This window comes from Acomys russatus, chromosome X, assembly GCF_903995435.1.
Source record: "Acomys russatus chromosome X, mAcoRus1.1, whole genome shotgun sequence".
NCBI lineage: Eukaryota > Metazoa > Chordata > Mammalia > Rodentia > Muridae > Acomys > Acomys russatus.
The window spans coordinates 85,489,470-85,507,638 of record NC_067169.1 but is presented as its reverse complement, the minus strand read 5'-3'; the positions used below and the strand labels follow the sequence as shown (position 1 = coordinate 85,507,638).

The 18,169-nt window shown below is 39.7% G+C and overlaps 1 protein-coding gene across 1 annotated transcript in view; it reads left to right on the top strand.

Moving 5' to 3' along the window:
• Positions 1-18,169, top strand: part of Dcx (doublecortin) — a 69,676-nt gene that overhangs the window by 38,935 nt on the left and 12,572 nt on the right. Inside the window, exons 4-5 of the mRNA XM_051141598.1 lie at positions 11,283-11,385; positions 12,565-12,702. Of these exons, the coding sequence (XP_050997555.1) occupies positions 11,283-11,385; positions 12,565-12,702 (241 nt within the window). The remainder of the gene's footprint in view (positions 1-11,282; positions 11,386-12,564; positions 12,703-18,169) is intronic.

The window sequence follows — 18,169 nt, the reverse complement described above, 5'->3', positions numbered from 1 at the left end:
TACCAGATTTTAGGGGATGAAAGATGTTTGCTATAATAATTTTATTACATCAGGCTCAGGTGTGGTCCTCTCTGTGGGTCTGCCTCCTGTCCGGGGATCTGAGATTACCTAGAGAGGATGACCACTGAACATTCCAGCATGAATGAACTTATCAGAGTTCTTCAACCAAGTAACCATTTCCTAACTACAAGTCCTTGGCCATTGTCAATGCACTGGGCTCAGGCACCCCCTTTTGGTGGGGATGAATTTAATTGTGTAAGTATGCAATCTAAAACGGCTCAAAAAGCAACTGCTTTGAGTAAAAACTTGGAATAGCCAAGCAATTTGGATGATTGTATAAACAATGTCCAAAGTTTAATTTTTTGGGAGATTAAATGTAGGTTGTACTCAAGAAGAGAATTAAGTTGTAAAAAAGAGCAAGTCAAAAGAGAACATTCTACCAGAAGAAGGGACATCTGGAGGACAAGAACCATTTCTTTGTTCTTTCTTAATAAGTACCATAGTGAGTGAAACATCATGGGCACTAAGTGAACAAATTTAGAATAAAATGTTGACTACAGGATTAATTCTTAAGTATGTTGGAAGTATGTTAGTAATTCAAAGAGATCCTTATCCATAGATATTTCATAAAATAGTAGTTTTAAAAAGTACTACTAAGTAGAGAAGCCAAGTGCTTCATAGGGACAAAGAGAAATAAAATAGATAGCTCCTGCTCATGAGTTATCTCATTTCATTCCTCACTCCCTCCCCTTCCCTCCTTCCTCTGAAAAATAGCCTGACTTCAGATGCTTCACTTGATCACTGTGATTCCATTCAGGTGTTTTTCCAAGTAGCTATAATTTGTCATAAAATACTGATAATTTTCAAGGTATAGACAGAGTTAAGATCTCTTTATGTTCCCTTCTGAAAGACAAAAAATTAAAAAAAAATCATAGGCAATCAAAGTGCATTTACATCACTCACCACATAAAGAATCTGTGATGTTTCACTTAAGGAACGTGTCCCCGATCACACGGCAGGATGTGACTGAGCTGCCTGTGTTTCACAATTCTGGAAGAGAGGTTTGTGAGGGAAACAGGAGTTACTTCTCGTACATTCATGATAATTCTTTTGGGAGCTGTTGAAGGCACTTCATCATTCCACTTTCCAGGCACATGAGGCTGACACATGAAGTACAGCCAAACTAGACATTGTCCCAATATATACTCCCAACTTTCTTCAACTGGGAAACAGTTGCTTATCTTGCCCTAAAGTTCTATTACATAGGACAGCACTCTTTCTGTGTTTATGGTCAACAGACATTAAAGTCTTTTGAAATGTGCTGTTTCAGGATGTCTCCTCAACTCCTCTGTCTGTCTTGTACCAGTGATAGTTCATTAACTTGTTTCTTTCCTAGAACAGGCACCTTATTCACAGAGATTTGAGAGGAAGCAATTACCAACCCCAGGCCCTATTGTTCTCTCAGATTAGAATGAGTAAAGCAGGATTGCAGTGAAACCGTGAACCTCAGAAGGATACCTAGACTAGAAGAGTTTCCAGAACCAGACTGAGGCAGGTGGAGTCATGAACCAGCAAAGCAGTTGGAAACTAGGAAATAAGCTTTTATGAGGTTTGAAGTAAGGCCAAGGGTCAAAAAGTACATAGCAACCAACAACCGGAACAACTGTAGGGAGATGCCCTGTGAAGTGTGGTGCATGCACATCTTTCACAGACTAAATGCCAGACAGCAGCCACCCTGAGTTATTACAACCAAAATGTTCTCCAACTGTTGCACAACGTCACTTTTCTAGAAGCCTTAAAATTTGAAAGATTATTGCTCTTGAGGCTTTTAGAATCACCATTTTCAAAATCATTCTCTAAGCAGCAGTCATGGAATAATAAGCACAGGTACCTAACGTTTCACTCTTTCTAAATGTTCTTTCACATTGACTCATCATTTCCATTAAAGTTAATGGAACTGCCAGAAATTCCTCATATGCCATCTAAGTCCAAACTCAAGTCATACTCCTGGTTTTCAGTTTTGAACACTATATGGTTTACATCTGAACTGAAGGCAATTGTGAACACCCATTTGCCCAGTTACCAAAAGGTAACTGCACTCTAAAACATATGATACTCTCTGCTCTTGTTGCTTAGCTGCCATTTCTTCATTTCCCTTTCTTTCCCTGCTTTCATTCAACCATATCCCTTATAGTGAAAGTAAATAATGGTTGGAATGGCATATGTACAGGCCAGAGAAGAAAAAGTGGGAGAGAAACTTTGGCCAGAGCAGTTTAACTGACTACATGGGCCATGGCTGAAAAAAAGAAAGGAAGGAATTATCATATTCTGAAACACAGAAGAGGTGAGAATAGCATGTGCAAAACAACATTAATATTGCTGAAATGCTACTCACGCCTCTTCTCTGTTTCACGGTACAACAATTCCTTCCTCTTTTCTACAATAGTACACGCATGCTCCAAGCTATCCCTTCCAGGCACACTATACTGTCCCATATTCTTCACTGCTATATGGCCTTGGAAGCTGAACCTAATAAGTAGGCTCCCTTTTTGACTACAGTGGTGCTTGGAAAAAATGAGCATAAACCAGGAGGAGAAAAATGAGTGAAATTAGACTGTGTGTTCCCTGGCACCACGTCTGAGAGTTCACTAGCTATCGCTACTAAAGGTCACGACCCCTGACAGTGAATCCTCCTCATATAACTGTCATTCTCTGTTCTCTGAGTTCTGGCAGCTGCCCCTTTTTCTTTAGGCCTAAAGAAGGTAATGGGCTCTACCATAGGTGTCCCTGTGATAACACAGTATCTCCCCTGATTTCTCTGTATTCTTCTTCCATTTCTGTAATATGCTCTTTTGCTAAACTGTACTTAGTGTATCCACTCTCTGTTTCATATGTTTTTGGAAACTCTGAAATTCCTATCAAACTTTTTGATTTGTTTCTTCCTGATGTTTTAGGGCAGGGAAAGTAAATTACTAAGCTGCAAAGGAGAAGATAATATGTACAGAAATATAGCAGATTTATGGTCATTGTTCTGCTGTCTGGTCACAATAAAAAAAAAAAAAGCTCCTAAGAGAAATCTCAGAACATTTATGATAGCGCCTGTATACCCTTTACCAAATGAACAATCAAGCTTTTTGTCCTGTTTGTAATCAGCCATGAGAAACGTAGAGAGGCCATGACTCTTTTGCCTACTTACTCCTGCAAAGTCAGTCTCCCCCAGCAAGCCGGGAGGCAGTGGCTTGAGGCACATTCAGGTCTCTGCTTTGCTGTAAATCAGTTTGCACTCCTTTGCTTCCCTTGGACTTAGTTTGCAGAGAATGAGTTTATATCCTTTTGCTTCCCTTGGAATAGAGTCTCAGGAAGCCTGGGAAGGGGGGTACAGTTAAGCCTCTGGGATTCCACAACAGCTGCCAGCGTTCTGGCTAGAGTGTATCTACTCATTAACTGTGTCCAACCTGGAATGTTTCATGCTGTCAGAGCTAGAAGCGTCCTCGGGAAACCAACTAGTACAGAGACTCAGAATCTCTTGATGGGCTTCAGGGAAATTCTTTACAACCAGCCTCCACATCACATCCCCAGTTATATTGAAACTTATTTTGATAGTTATCTAGGCATATTTTTTTTTCTGGAGAGAAGACAGCTTTTGTCAAATTCTCCAAAGGACTTACGACACAAAGAAAACTTAAATCTTGAAAGATCAGCATCATTACTTTACAACAGACAAAGCTAGGTCCAGAGAGAAAGCAGTGGGCCAGTAGCCAATTTTAATTTTCAATATAGGTAGACAGACACTTTCTATAAAAAGCATAGATTTTCCCCCCTTTCTATTAGATTCTAAAACTTTGCCTTTACCATGCTGTGAACGTAACAGGCAACAAATAACAGTTGTACGCAATAGATAACTGCAATAGGTCCTATAAATGCACTCTCTCTGAATTCACCTTACTAAACAGAACCTGGAATTGTGTGGGGCCCAGGGCCAATCTTGGAGTTTAATGGTGCCAAAGGATCAGGCAGGGTTTTTCCACCCCAGTTCTCTCTGATGAATGGAGTTCTGTCTCTTCCTTGTTTCTCTGAGCCAACTTGTCCCCAGGGCCCCATGGAAGGGCAGGTGTCAGTTCTGAGCATGGCCTCAAGCACTTCTACTCCAGCACCTCTGCAGCTGCTCTCATGCCCCAGAGCTCTCCAGTGGGAGCTGATAAAGACTGCTGGGAAAACAGCAAAACTAAGGAAAAGAGACCTGTCAGTACTGACGGGCTACCATGGCTTCCAAGAGGCAGTCATGACCTAAGATCATGTGGTTAAATCACCCGATAAAATACAGTAGAATGTCTTCTTCCTGTTTCCTCTTTGTGCTTGTCTTTCTTAAAGCAGTCCTCTCCCAAGTCTCTTACTGTATTTTCCTAGCAAGGACTCTTCTCTCCAGTGGAGAAAGGGCCTTTGCTGCATGCCTTGGGCACTCTGTGCATCAGACTGGAATAAGTGTCAGCTGTGTCACTAGCTAGAAATGTGACCTGTAAAAATCACTTAAACTTGATGGCCCTTCTTTTTGCTTTATTTATTTAAAAGGAAGCTAATGAACTAAGTGAGGTAGTGGAAGTGCAAGCACTTGGCAAATGTAAACCAGCAGCAGCTACATAGAGAAACTGCGACCTTTCACCATGCAAAGACAATTACTGTGAAGAGTGGACAAAGGATTAGTTTGAGTGCCAATATCTTGACTGAATTCTGACATCCCAGATTTCAGTCTTGAGGGTGTTCAACAATGGGGTAAACAGAGTCATGGTTGGCTGTTAGACTAAGACCAGTGGAAAGATCAATTGACCTTAAACACAATGTATTCCCTCATTTTCCTACAATATTTTACTACCTGAGCACCCATGAAAATGTTTTCTACTTTAGTGTCAAAGGATCAGACTGAGATGGTTCAGTATTATTTGTCATAAGAATAAATCTGCAACAGAAGGGTTAAGAATTTCTGGAGAATGATACAAATAGTGCGAAGGGAGTATCAATTCCCTCCTCCACAGTCAGCCATCAAGATCGTTTTCTAAAGCCATGGGATGGGTCACAAACTAAAACCTACCACCATCAGGAGGTAAAACAAGGGACAGAAGAGACTAGATAGACAGTGTTCTCAAGATGTAGTTGAAAGAGGGAGAAAGGGAAACAACCCATGGAAAGCTTAAGGTGCTTTAAAAAAAAGTCTTTAGTTGAGAAAAGGATTGCATTGTTTTTAAGCAAGTGGTTGGAAAACTGACCCAGAAATTGATTTTTAAAAATCCAAATCTTTGTGTTATATAACTTTCTCCAAAACTAGGCCCTCCCTGGAATCCAAATGATTTAGTTCAATCACATATAAACGCACAATAAAATATACTAAGCACGCAAAGAAAGAAATCACCAAATGAGAGAATTAAGGGAAACACTATTTAGACTTCAAGTGGTTTGAACATTCGAACTATCAAAGACACAGGAGAAATGACTTGGTTATGAATTGGTTAAAGAAATAAAGATACTATCAACTAAGAAGCATTCTAGAAGCTGGGAAGGGAAAGTGTTCAGGGAAGCCTTATTCACCTTCTGACCATTAGATGTGTTTAGATGAGTCCAGAAGGTGGACCTGGATCTGACAACATGCAAGTTGATGATCTTGACAAGAGCAGCCTTGCTGGAACCAGGTGTAGATCAAATCCTGATTGCATTGGGTTGGGAGAAGAATGAGGTGGGGAAAAGAATATAACATAGATAAATCCAGAAAGGGTTTCAATTTACTTTTTATTATATTCAGTCATGAAGCAAAATGCTGTATTCTATTATATTATTTTCATGTGTGTATTTAATATTCTTTGGCCCTATGATTGTCTTTTGTTCCCTTTTCAACCTCCTTTACTGAGCACTTTCCTTTTCCTAAAGAGTCTCCCTCCTAGAAAGGTTTCAAAAGCAGAAAAAAAAAAAAAAAAAAATGTAGAAATACAAGTATCATTGTTTTTATTTCCTCAAAGGCTTTAGGGAAGGCAGATATTGAATAAAAAGATTTGTGCCAAAAAAGGCACTGCAGAATTAAGGAGCTGTTTGCTCTGGCCAAAAAAAAAAAAAAAAAAAAAAAAAAAAAAAAAAAGTGTCGTTATGAAAAACCCACAAGCAAAACTTCAAGATAACTTAAAGAAAAAAAAAGTTTGATAAGAAAACAACCAGGGTCACCTAGAAACACTGCACAGCTTAAGAAAGCCAAGAAAACCGGGGTCACCTAGAAACGTTGCACAGTTTAAGAAGCCAAGTCGGTGTCAAGCCCTGACTGGAGGCAGTCCAGAGCTGGCAGGCAGGAAACGTTCCAGAATGAGAGTGGCAGGAACTTCTAGAAAGCCTCCATGGTAATGTTTACTGAATCTTTCATTAACTCACTTTGCAAAGCTTGCCAGCCACACTCTATGGCCAGGGCACATTGTTGGCAAGACTGGGAAATCAATGTGGTTTGTCTGCTTTGCCACAAGGGTTCCCTCATCCTCACCACTGGGACCAGCCCTCCCCATAGACATTCTTTGCCCTTCCCTGAACCCTGAATTCTACCAGGAGGCGATTAATTGGATGTTTTGTCTGTGTAGCAGGTTAGCATATGGATTTAGGCAATTGTGCTGTGTAGCATTTGGGGAGGGGGTAAAATTGTTTGCTATAGTCAGTAAGATGTAGCTCTGTTTCTCCAAGGCTGTTAAGAAAATGGCATACTCCAGCCTCTTGTCCTATGTTCACACAGTTACCTCTACCTAGGCCACCTCATGTTTCCATTAACCTATATCCGGTCTGTGCTTCCAGATTCAGTTTTTGAGTTTTCTTCTGTGTCAAGTCTTCCTTAGTTCTCTGCAAAAACAAATTTTTATTGACATACATGCATTTATGGGTTTCATAAACATGTTTTATTCATTCTAGCTTATTGTGTACTTTGACCATCTTTGTCTTCACTATCCCCTGACTAGTCCCATTCTTTGTCCCTGGTAGTCTCACGTTTTCATGTCATGTATATAAATGATTGTGGGAGGCCACAGTGATCTTTAGTTTTGTTACTTCCTTTGTCTTCTGTGTCTCTTCTTGTTCTTTCTGCCACCCCCCCTACAGCAGTGCTAACAACAGCCTGTGTTGTATTCTAATTATTTGTATAGTTCACACATGCTTATTACACTGTCAACTGTGAAGGCAGGAGCCTTTTATTGTTCATCTCTGTAGTTCTCACATAGTTCCTTTGCCATAGAAAGTGTTTAATGATCAATATGCGAGAGATGAGCTTTCACTAAAAAAATCATACATGCCAAAATGAGTCTCATAGATTAATAAATATTCCTGAAGAACATTTCTTTTTGAGGAATTAGGTAAGTGAATTATAGAATATAGTAGCAGCAGGCACATGCAAGAATAACCATTATCTTTAATATGTGGATGCAGAATCTAATCAACCTTAAATCAAGTCACAGAGTGGATTTTCCATTTACAGCTAATAAACTCAAACTGCTTCCACACAGTGATTTGTTGCCTTCATTTATCCACATGTCCTTCGGCATCTGAGACACTGAACAATCCAAATAATTTGTTGCTCATGCTAATGTACAACCATGCTGGCATCCCTCTCCCTACACCTGCTTTTTTTTTTTTTTTTTAAAGCAAGAGCTTTGAGGTAATGAGTCAATGTTAATGCTAGTTAATTTTATTGATTTTGTGGTGGCAGTTGATTATAAAGATAGATGTCGTGCTTATGTGTTCTCTCCTCTGCCTTAAATACTCAAGTATGACTCATACTTGAGCTGATGTCAGCAAGACCTTTATTCTTTGAGGATGTAGTGATACCACCCTGAGTATTCTCTTACTAAATGTGTTGTCATTTTACTTTAAAAATGATTGCCTCAGACAGCTAATTAGAAAATTATGCATCTGAAGATTTGAAGTGGGAGGCAAGGTGGACTTTGTGTCACGGTAAAAATTTTAAAAGCAGGCATCAATGACTTCATTTGAGATTTGTTTCTTATACTCGTTATTATCCGTTTCTTTCCTTTTCTTTTATTATTTCCTTCTTTCTCTTCTTTTTTGGTTTTCCTTTTGTTTGTTTGCTTTGTTTTGTTTTGAGACAGAGTTTCTCTGTGAAGCCTTGGCTGTTGTGGACTTGCTTTGTAGACCAGGCTGGCCTCGAACTCAGAGATCTGACTGCCTCTGCCTCCCTGAGTGTGCACCACCACACTTGGCCTTTCTCTTCTTCTTAAAATTTGTCCCTCTCTTTGTCCCTCTCTTTCACCACATACTCACTCTTTACGGATGGATATGATTTTTCTTGTCCATACATTAAAAATATGGTTAACAAAACTTGATTTTTTTTAACAACACAACAATCTAATGTGTATTGGACATTGAATGAGACTAGAGTCCCCTGTCTAGAGTTTTAAGGAGTCACATTCTCTCAAGCGATCCAATTGTTTTGTTTTGAATTGAAGCAGGGTAGTGAGTGCTGGTCCCAACCGTGTATCCTTGGGAAGCTTTAATACCTTGTGTCTGTGGATCCTCTTTTTAATATGGAAAACGTTCGATTTTCTCATCATATAATAAAGATGGGGGCTGCTGTGCCTCAACACCAAAAGTATTTGTAAAAGCTGGGTATACACACACACAAAATGTGTTTGTCTACATTTTGAAGCCAGTAAAATAGGGTGCAGGATCACACAAGAAACCTAATGCTGAACAGCTGGATTGCAACATGAATGTGTTTGAAGCCAGAACACCATTGTGAGTATGTCAAAAGCATAGGGAACATTGCCTTTCTTATAAGTTCCCCAAAGGGAGGGCTATCCAAAAGCTTTTTGCTAAGCCCAAGAGGAGGGGGAGGGACTTGGGCTTGGCAGAGAATGGGTAGTTGTAACAGCAAGTACTCTTGAAATCTGTACTGCTTTGTTATCCAAGACTAAAATCTCATGGCATGTGACTGAGCGGAAAAAAATCATCCATTAAATATTACATTTGAACAATTGCGATATCCCTGTGAAAACAATGACTCTGTAGACATTTCTCCTTTCTTAAGTTTGTGCTTTAGTTGCTTTTCAAAGTCTCTGAATGTTAATGTCTGTTCCCATCCACAACTGATGTTTTCTTTCTATTTTTCTTTTATATCCATTAAAATTCTTGGAATGTTTTGCTGTCCTCTCTTCTTTGTATGCAGTCTAAACAGAAATGGCCTAAGCTAAATTCTTTAGTAGGCCATAAACTCTTAATCGGGATCCACAAGGAAATAGAGAGGGAGGGATGAGCCTGACCTGTGGTCCCAGTGGGATGGTCTAGGTAACTATCCATGAAAGCACAGTCAAGGCTCAAAAGAAAGTGCTAGTTCCCAGAGACAACCAGGGAAGTTCATGGGTAAAGTATTGCCCGCTCATGAATAAAAATGAAGGCAGCTAGTCAGGTCAAGGGCGGCATCAATCAAGAAAACAAAGCAGACCCATTTGGTGTATAAAAGTTAAAAGCTTTAGACTGTATTGATTCAGTGTCGAAGACATTGGCAGGTGGTCTAGAGTAGATCTGTAAGCATCTAACTGACCTCTTTTATTGGAACCAATTCCCAGACCACATGAAGAATGCCCCTTGAACTAACTTTGTCAGCCAGGGACTGGGTCACTTGGATATGATTGTTAATCAATAGCTTCCGTGACAGTTCTAGGTCCTCTAGTCCTTGAAACTAAGTTGAAATGCGTTCTTTTTCAATGTGTATCATACCATCAGACTGTGAGCTCTGGGATGTGTTATCTGTGAGTCTTATTCTTTTGTCCCTCAGTTTCTGTGATATATGTAAGTGTCCATATTACTGCGTGGTTAAAGGCACATTGGATAGATCTGTTCACTTAGATTTATCACTTTTTACCTGGGTAATTTACTTATAAATTCTCACTCTTGGGTTTCTCATCTCTAAAATAGTGAATAAAATAGTGTTTTTTAAGCTTAAAATGAGATGACAGATTGGGAAGTACTCAGGCCAATCTAGGTCTTATCTCAAGAGTAAGAATTCAATCAGTTGTAGCTCTGATAGTCATTGCAAAGGGACATGGGTGTATTTGATGAGGATGAGGCAGAAAACTTGGGAAAAGCTTAATAAGAGTGACCCTGGCAGTTTTCCAACTGTCCCTTCCTTCCTGTAGCATCTTGCAGATGATTGGGAGACTCAAACAGTAAGAGATAATCTTTAAATCTCTCTCTCTCTCTCTCTTTGTGTAAGGCTTGCAATCATCTTGGCTGGGGAAACAAAGATTGAATAGATCTTGGGTGGGGGATAATGTTATTTATATAAACATTTTTTCAAGTGTAGTATACTGCTTTCTGCACATAGCAAGCTGTTGTTAGATTGTGAGGCCTGTGCCTTTGGAAAACCATCGCTGGCAGCTTGAATGAGATTCTTAGAACAATTAGAGGCTTTGAACACTTACAAGCCATGGTTTTGACTCCATGGATCCTACTGGGGTTTGCCTGATGTGCTGGGATGATTATCAGATATAATTAGGAAAGCTGACAAGTGAGGAGCTTCAGGGATAAGGATACTTTCCCAGGGACCTTCATTTCTCTGCTCAGAAGGGATCTGGAAGACTGTCTCCACTGTTAAAAAAAAAAAGTAGCAATGTGTACCACACACAGAGGCAAGAAAAGTCCATGGAACATAACTTTAGGGTACTCGTGTGTTGCCATTGATAGGTTTAAAGTGGTCAATATAGATTTCCTCTGTTAGCTTTTCAGTGTGGAATAAAACTCTTGTGCATTATTGCACTAGGTATCTGTATCCAGTATCCAGTATCTGTAATTTAAAAAATTGATAATAGTCTACTTTTAGAACATATGAATATAAAGAGAGGATTTTCCAACTTTGGGTCTGCTACAAGGTCTGTACATCAGAAGCTGCAGACAATCTTTCTCACCTCCTTGGCATAGACCTAAATTTGCCTGGACCATGAGTGTTTTGGGACATATGCTTGCTGACTTTCCTTTAGAGGGAACCATTCCATTTGAGCATCATCTCAGTCTTAGTCTTGATTATGTGGAGACAATGTGACAATACATAAAACATAGAAAGGTAATGATGCTTTTATGCTTACTAGCCAGGGATCATAGTGCAGACTATGACGGTGGTTAGTATTTTAACAAAAAGAGATGCCTGAGAGTTAGTGATGATGACTTAGATGTGAAGTTACATCCCTTGTCAACATGACATGAAATTATTGTTATAAGGACTTCAAGTACTAATCCAGTAGTCCTGCTTTCTCCTATAGGTCACCTGTCTGCATGATTTCTTTGGTGATGATGATGTGTTCATTGCTTGCGGTCCTGAAAAATTCCGCTATGCTCAAGATGATTTTTCTTTGGATGAGAATGGTAAGTATGATCACTGGGCTTTGTTTTGCTTTTGTTCTTCTCATTTCTATTCCTTCGGACTTTCATGAGCTTGTGTGGCCTGGAGAATATTCAAAAATGGTACCTCATGGGCTGATATTGTTAGTATTCCTCTTTGGTATCTGTGTGCATGACACACTAAGCGTAAGGTCAACTGGATCTCCCAAAAGTGAAGCCTTCATACTACATGAACCTTACCATTTACCCCAAATAACGAGCACATTTATTGGACCATATACTATATCAGCTGCACCATCAAGAAAGAACTTTTGGAGTAAGAACTGCACACATATTGTACATGCACATGGTTTTCCTAGTCATTTTCCTTTAGCTTTTGGTATATGGTGATGGTTTCAGTTTTAGAAAGTTTTTTTTCCATACTATTCTTAGTGTCAAACCCAATTTCTACTTCTGTGCATGCTACCCCATTCTCTCTGCCATGATTCAGGAGGAAAATTTGAACAAACTAAAAAGAGTCTCACTAACAGACATCCCACAAACAACTCAAGGCATTTTTACAGCTTTTCTTTTAGAAAAGGTAAATAAATGGCTGTGAGATAGTTAACCAGACTCAAGCCCTATCCGATTTTTCATTCCTTATGCCTCTGCAGCTCTTGATGGTGATCACTAAAGTTCATCAACCAAAATATTCAGTGAAACAAACAAAAATGAGCTATCCACTCAATTCAGTTTCCTAAAAAGTTCAGTTGGCCAAAAATTTGTCCTCTATCACGTTGTTTGATTCTACTTTTCACATCATAAAACAAAAGTAAGAATCTATGGCTAGTGAGCTGGAAAAATGGCTCAGTAGTCAAGTTCACTTACTGCTCTTGCTCTTAGGCTTTATTTCCAGAACCCACACACTGGTTCATGACTGTGCATAAATCCAGTTCCAGGGGAATCTAGTACCACCTTCTGATTTCTACGGGCACTTGTCACATACACAGCACGCATGTGCGCGCACACACACACACACACACACACACACACACACACACACACACACATACACACGGGCACACACAGATACATACAAAAATGAAGGACACCTTGTAGTCCTGAGCCACTTAAGTGCTTTGGCCTGGGGGATATTCCTGTTTTGAGATTCTGGTAGGGGGCTTCTCCCTTCTCCTAAGCTGCCTGTTTCCTTTTGCTTCTCAGAATGCAGGGTCATGAAGAGTACTCCATCTGCAACAGCTGGCCCAAAAGCTTCCCCAACCCCTCAAAAGACATCGGCCAAAAGCCCAGGCCCAATGCGTCGTACCAAATCTCCAGCCGATTCAGGTAACGACCAAGACGGTGAGTGTTCTTCTCCTATGTTGACTTCATTTATAGAGGCTGATGCCCTCTGCATGAGACAAATGATTTCTTTCATGGTCACCGGTGTCCCCATGAGCATGAATTATACCATTTCAGAAACATAAAACTTTTGTTTGTAGACAAATATATATGTTCCTCAGGAGCTGTCCACTTTGTTTTGTGACGCAGGGTTCTCACTGGAATTGGGGGCTTGCTGATTGAGCTAGAATGCCCAGCATGCACCAGGAATCATTCTATCTATGTCACTCCAGTGCTAATATTACAGGTGCATGCACCACATGCTGGCTTTTAAATATGTAACTCTCTCTTTAGCTTTTGGGTCAAGGGACACAAAACAGTAAGATTCTAGGAAAGAAGTATAATCAGTGGACTGTCCTTTGTTAAACCCAAGCAGCCTTTTCTCATTGTTCTGATCTTCCTGACAGACTAATGCTGTTTAATAAAATTTAATAATCATAGTGCAAGCTTTGCATATTATATACTTTTTGAAAGCTGTATTATTAATTACACAAAATATTGGGTTTCTTGTGACATCATCAGATATTGTTTAATTTAAATATTTAGTTGTCACATTTAAAAGTTAAAAGAAAATGAATTTAATATAAATTTTATTTACTAATCCATTCAAAGGTAACTATTTCAGCACATGATTAGTATAAGAAAGTAGTGATGATTTACTCTATTAAGCCACATAAGAATGTCTTTCTTTAGCTGAGAGAGGTTAGACTCAGGTAGCCATTCTTCACATGAATTAAACATTTCCATCATTTCTGTTGTCCATCATAATAGCAGTATGAATTAGGTTACAAACGAGTAATTATCTAGGTTGTTTTTTTTTAACATTGAGAACCTGAGGTGCAGTTCACATTCTGATGGTCTCCCCAGTGTCACACAATTATTGAGTATCCAAGGACCAGAACCAGGACTCCTTACCCCTTAGAAGGCTTTCTGTGTACTGTTCTATGCACAAGAGGCAGGGTGTGGGATTCCCAGTGTGTTGAAGAAAGGTGTCTTGTGGAAGGTCCTTGCTTCTCAATGTCCTTCACCCTGGCTTCACCTCCAGGCCAGGGATGTGGGTCGGCCAAGAAATGTGGGGGTGCTTTCTGGGTCATTACCTCGTGCTGAGTTGAATACAATGACACAGGTAAGTTGATGTTGGTGCCTCTGTAGCTAATGGTCTGCTGTGAACAGATTCTATTAGTTCCCCTAAAGTCACTTTAAGATGAACTGAAATCCTTGGCAGAGATACAAGAAGTTGAGAACTCCACACACACACACCAAGATTTCTCCTCCTTGAGGAAAACTCGTTTATATTATATTTCAAGATTGACTATGGATATATTTCAGGTGTAGGCACTTGTCTAATGTAAGTGAAATGCTAGGTTCCACCCACAAATATTGCAAGGTTGGGTAAATGTGTTTTCCAACAGGGAAGACTCTTCTCCATTTTATTTAAAGGATCACAACTGTATAATTTCCAAGATATAGATATAGGTTTAAAAATTCACATTTCGTCTTGTAAACCTACAGCATCTCACAATCTATGTTTGAATTTAGCTTGAGAAATAGCTCAATGAACAAATTCCAGAAGAACTGTTTCTGGGCTCTCAGTTCTTGTTTTCTTGATGGATTAGTCTGGGAAGAGGAACAAAAGCATTTTTATTTAGCAGAAACAATTAACCAAAGCAGTCCAGACACAGCACCTAAGGGCACATTGGAATGGATGTGTGACAACCATAGGTCTGTCTCTTGGCTTTGTTATGAAGTAAGTCTTAGCTACCTTGGCTCCTCTTGGATAGGCTTCCAGAGAAAGTCTCTGTGCAAGTACAGAGGAAACAGGGAATATTTAGACTAGAACAAAAGAAAGCCTAGAGCATCTCGATATGAGAAAACGTGGAACTGACTGACATATGAGTTGAGATCTCCCTGTGTAAGGCATTAAGAAGATAACAATCACAAGGCTGAGAGTAAATCATACAAGCATCACAGTAGGAGATAACAGGGAAATTGTGAAATAGAGACTGTGATCAAATTCTGAAGCCTTCCTCCATAAAGAAGAGGAAGAGCTACCTACTTTAAACTAGGCCAATCTTCCCGAATCTCCATCTCTGTGGTTAAAGAGATGTTAATAACCAGAAGAATCATGTGAGATAACATATGAAATGTTTCAAAAATAACCATAGAAAAAATAATAATGGGGGAGCTAGAGTTTTTGGATTTGGGGGGAGGTAGGCTGAGATTACGTTTGGCGAGTCCTTTAGAATAAACACCCTATCAAAACAAACAGGCTTGATTTTTGAGTGTGTCTCAATATTGATATTACAATGGGGTGATCAGGTCAGGATGAAGTGAATGAGCATTAAAGTCAGCTTGGTAGCCAATTGTCATGGGTTGGAAGCAAGACACATGCTGAGAGCCTTCTTTTTTTTTTTTTGTGGGCCATCTGGCCAAGTGAACTTGAATTAAGAATGTATACTACAACTTGTATTACTCTCTACCTAGACATCTCTTTAACCACTTAGACACATCTTCGTCTTTGGGGATGTATGCATCCTCCAGACAAGGGAGCATACAACTTGGAGAGTCAGGATCAACTCTACCTGGCTGGTGACACTGTTAACCCTTTTTTTTGACTACCCATACTTGAAAGTGGACTCTTTTTCTGTTCCTTGAAAACTAGGACTCTAGGCCACTCATTTTATTGTAATATATTTAAATCCCTGTAAGTCCAGGTAGGTCAGCCTACTAACCTCACCAGCCATCCTGTTTGGGCATGCCCTGCTCCATTTAGACAGGAAACACTGACAGGGCCAAGGAATTAAACACGAGAGCAGGAGTGAGGACAGGCATAGCCACCACCACACCACCCCTCGCCAAAAAAAAAAAAAAAAAAAAATCCTGTGAGACAAGACCATGCGAAGTTGAGCTTGGCAATTGTGCCACACAGCTGATGACTGCCAACTAAGGGAATTGGCAGACAGAACACAGATACCATCTTCTCAGAGAGTTCTGTGACATGAGAGCAGTTATGCCATGCTGTCCCTCTTTCAATGTTCTATTGTTTCGTGACATTGTGTATGTGCCCAGCTGGTTTGTTTTATTTAAAGGAAGCTCTTGCTAACCACTTTCTAATTCGAACCAGATCAGATGCCTTCGTGAAGATGAGTCCCAGGTCTAGTGACTGCTCTTACTTTCTTCTTGCCCTCCACCCACCATTTTCCTGATTTCCCCTAGTTCCCGTGAGAAAATTGTCAGAGGAAGATCTAGGAGTACTTGTTTTAAAAAGGAAAGGTATATGTCACAAAAGCTGAAAACAAAGAGAGAAGAGTATCCATGCACTTTGGAGTCACAAATCCCTACACCCAAATCCTGCCTCGGTTCCTCTACCTGGATTAAACCTGGGGAAGGAGTTGCAGCTCATCATAGATGCTCAGTAAATGAATAATCTTATTTTTAGTTTTTTAAATATCGATAAGGTGGCCAAAGAGATTGGAATGAGTTTAATACTCCTCACTGCAATGGGGTAAAAGGAACTGCATTAAAAGAAAAGAAAGGAGATTTGGTCTGTAGATAAAGCTGAGAATAGTGAGACAGTTTTTGTGATTCTCAGGTAGAACAGGAGTGACAAGAGTCAGTGAGGGAAATGAGTCCTTTCCAAGATGCTCCCCAATTACTAGAGAGCTAAGGATTACAAAGAGAGGTAAGGGAAAAGGAAGCCTGTCAGTCAGTGGCACCACTTCCATTCACTCCCAAGGTGGAATGTAACATGGTGCTCTTTCTTTAACAGAGGTCTCAAAGTTCCTAATGATGTGACCCAGTAATACAGTTACTCATGTTGTGCTGACCCCAACTGTAAAATTATTTCATTGCTACTTCACAACTGTCATTTTGCTACTGTTATGAATCACAATGTAAACAGCTGATATCTGCAGGGCTTATAATGTGTGACCCCCAGAGGGGTTGTGGCCCACAGGTGGAGAACTAACTACTGCTTTATAAGAATTTGCCAGTCTAAAAACCTACACAGGGTTCACCAGTCACTATTTACACCACACCTTGCTTCTTTTATTTGATATTTACAAAGATTTGCTCTGGAATCCATACTAAATTGTATTACTTCAAAGTTTTTCTCCCATAGGCTGAATGTAAAATGTGTGTATAAATACATTTTGATCTAGGGTGCAAGTGCAGGGGTTCCTTCAATTTGCCAGCTCATGTCTACAGGTTTCTCCATCTCTCCATTATCATCTTCAGATTTCATCCCTTCAGCAACCTCTGAGAAAGTATGAGAGAATGTCTTCCTTTCTTCCGCAACATAGTACAGGACAACAAAATTATGAAAAACTAGTGTCCAAGCTTGGAGAAGGTCAATGAGAAAGTAAAGACCTTTATTTACAGACAACTTAATATTGATCCAGTATGCTAGGGACATAAAATATAAGCATTTAAACATATGCAGAAGATGTAGAAACGTGAATATATGGAAAGGATATTTCTACCTCTGAAGTCATTTGGTTGAAAAGAGTTTCTGAGGGTACAGAGAAAATGATCTGGAAGTTGAAGCAGAGCCCCCAAAACTCAAATCTGTAGCTGGTTGATGAAAACTGATGCATGCACATACTTATGGCTGGCAACATTCCATCTTCGGGCACGGCCACTGAGCTCATTTTCAGATAAGCATGCAAAGAAATGAGGACAATTTTCATATTGGATCTAGAGGAGTCGCCTCTTGTAGTTAGAATGTCTCATATCTTGAGTAGGAACATTATTTTTTCGGGGGAGGGACTCTGCTGTGTCTGTTTACATAGGTCTCTATGATTGCTCCTTATTCTGGAAGCTTTTGCCACGTTTTGCTGGGAAAGCCCTTGGGCACTGCAGCTAGTCCATTAACTCCTTTAACTATTAACTCCTTTATTTCCTTCCTACTGAGAGTAAATGATTGTTCTGCCTCAGTGAGGCACCTCAGCCTCTTGCCTTGCTTTAGATGACAGACAAGTAAAGAGTATTGTGCTCATTTATTCTGTAAGCCATGCCCCCCAAATAAATAATATTACCTGTGCTTGCTGTACATTTTGATGCACAGTGCTTAAGTACAAGACTTTGCTCTCTGGTAATTTAATTACAGAATAAACGAGCACAATACTCTTTACTTGTCTGTCATCTAAAGCCCTATCTACCCAAGGGTCCGTCTTTCCTTCCACATTACCTTAGTTGGAGTGATCAACACAAATTGGCTACAGCTATATCTTTGAAGTTATGTCTGCTTCTACTCTGAATTCATCGCATGCCATCCTTGTCTTAGTTCAGAGGCTGGAGTAAGTTTTAAATCTAAATCTAAATCTGGCCCCATACATTTCAGTTTAAAATGCTCTGGAGACTTTCCTTAGGCAATCAAACCCAAACTTTTATTGTATAAACTGAAAAATAAACCCTAGAACTACTGAGT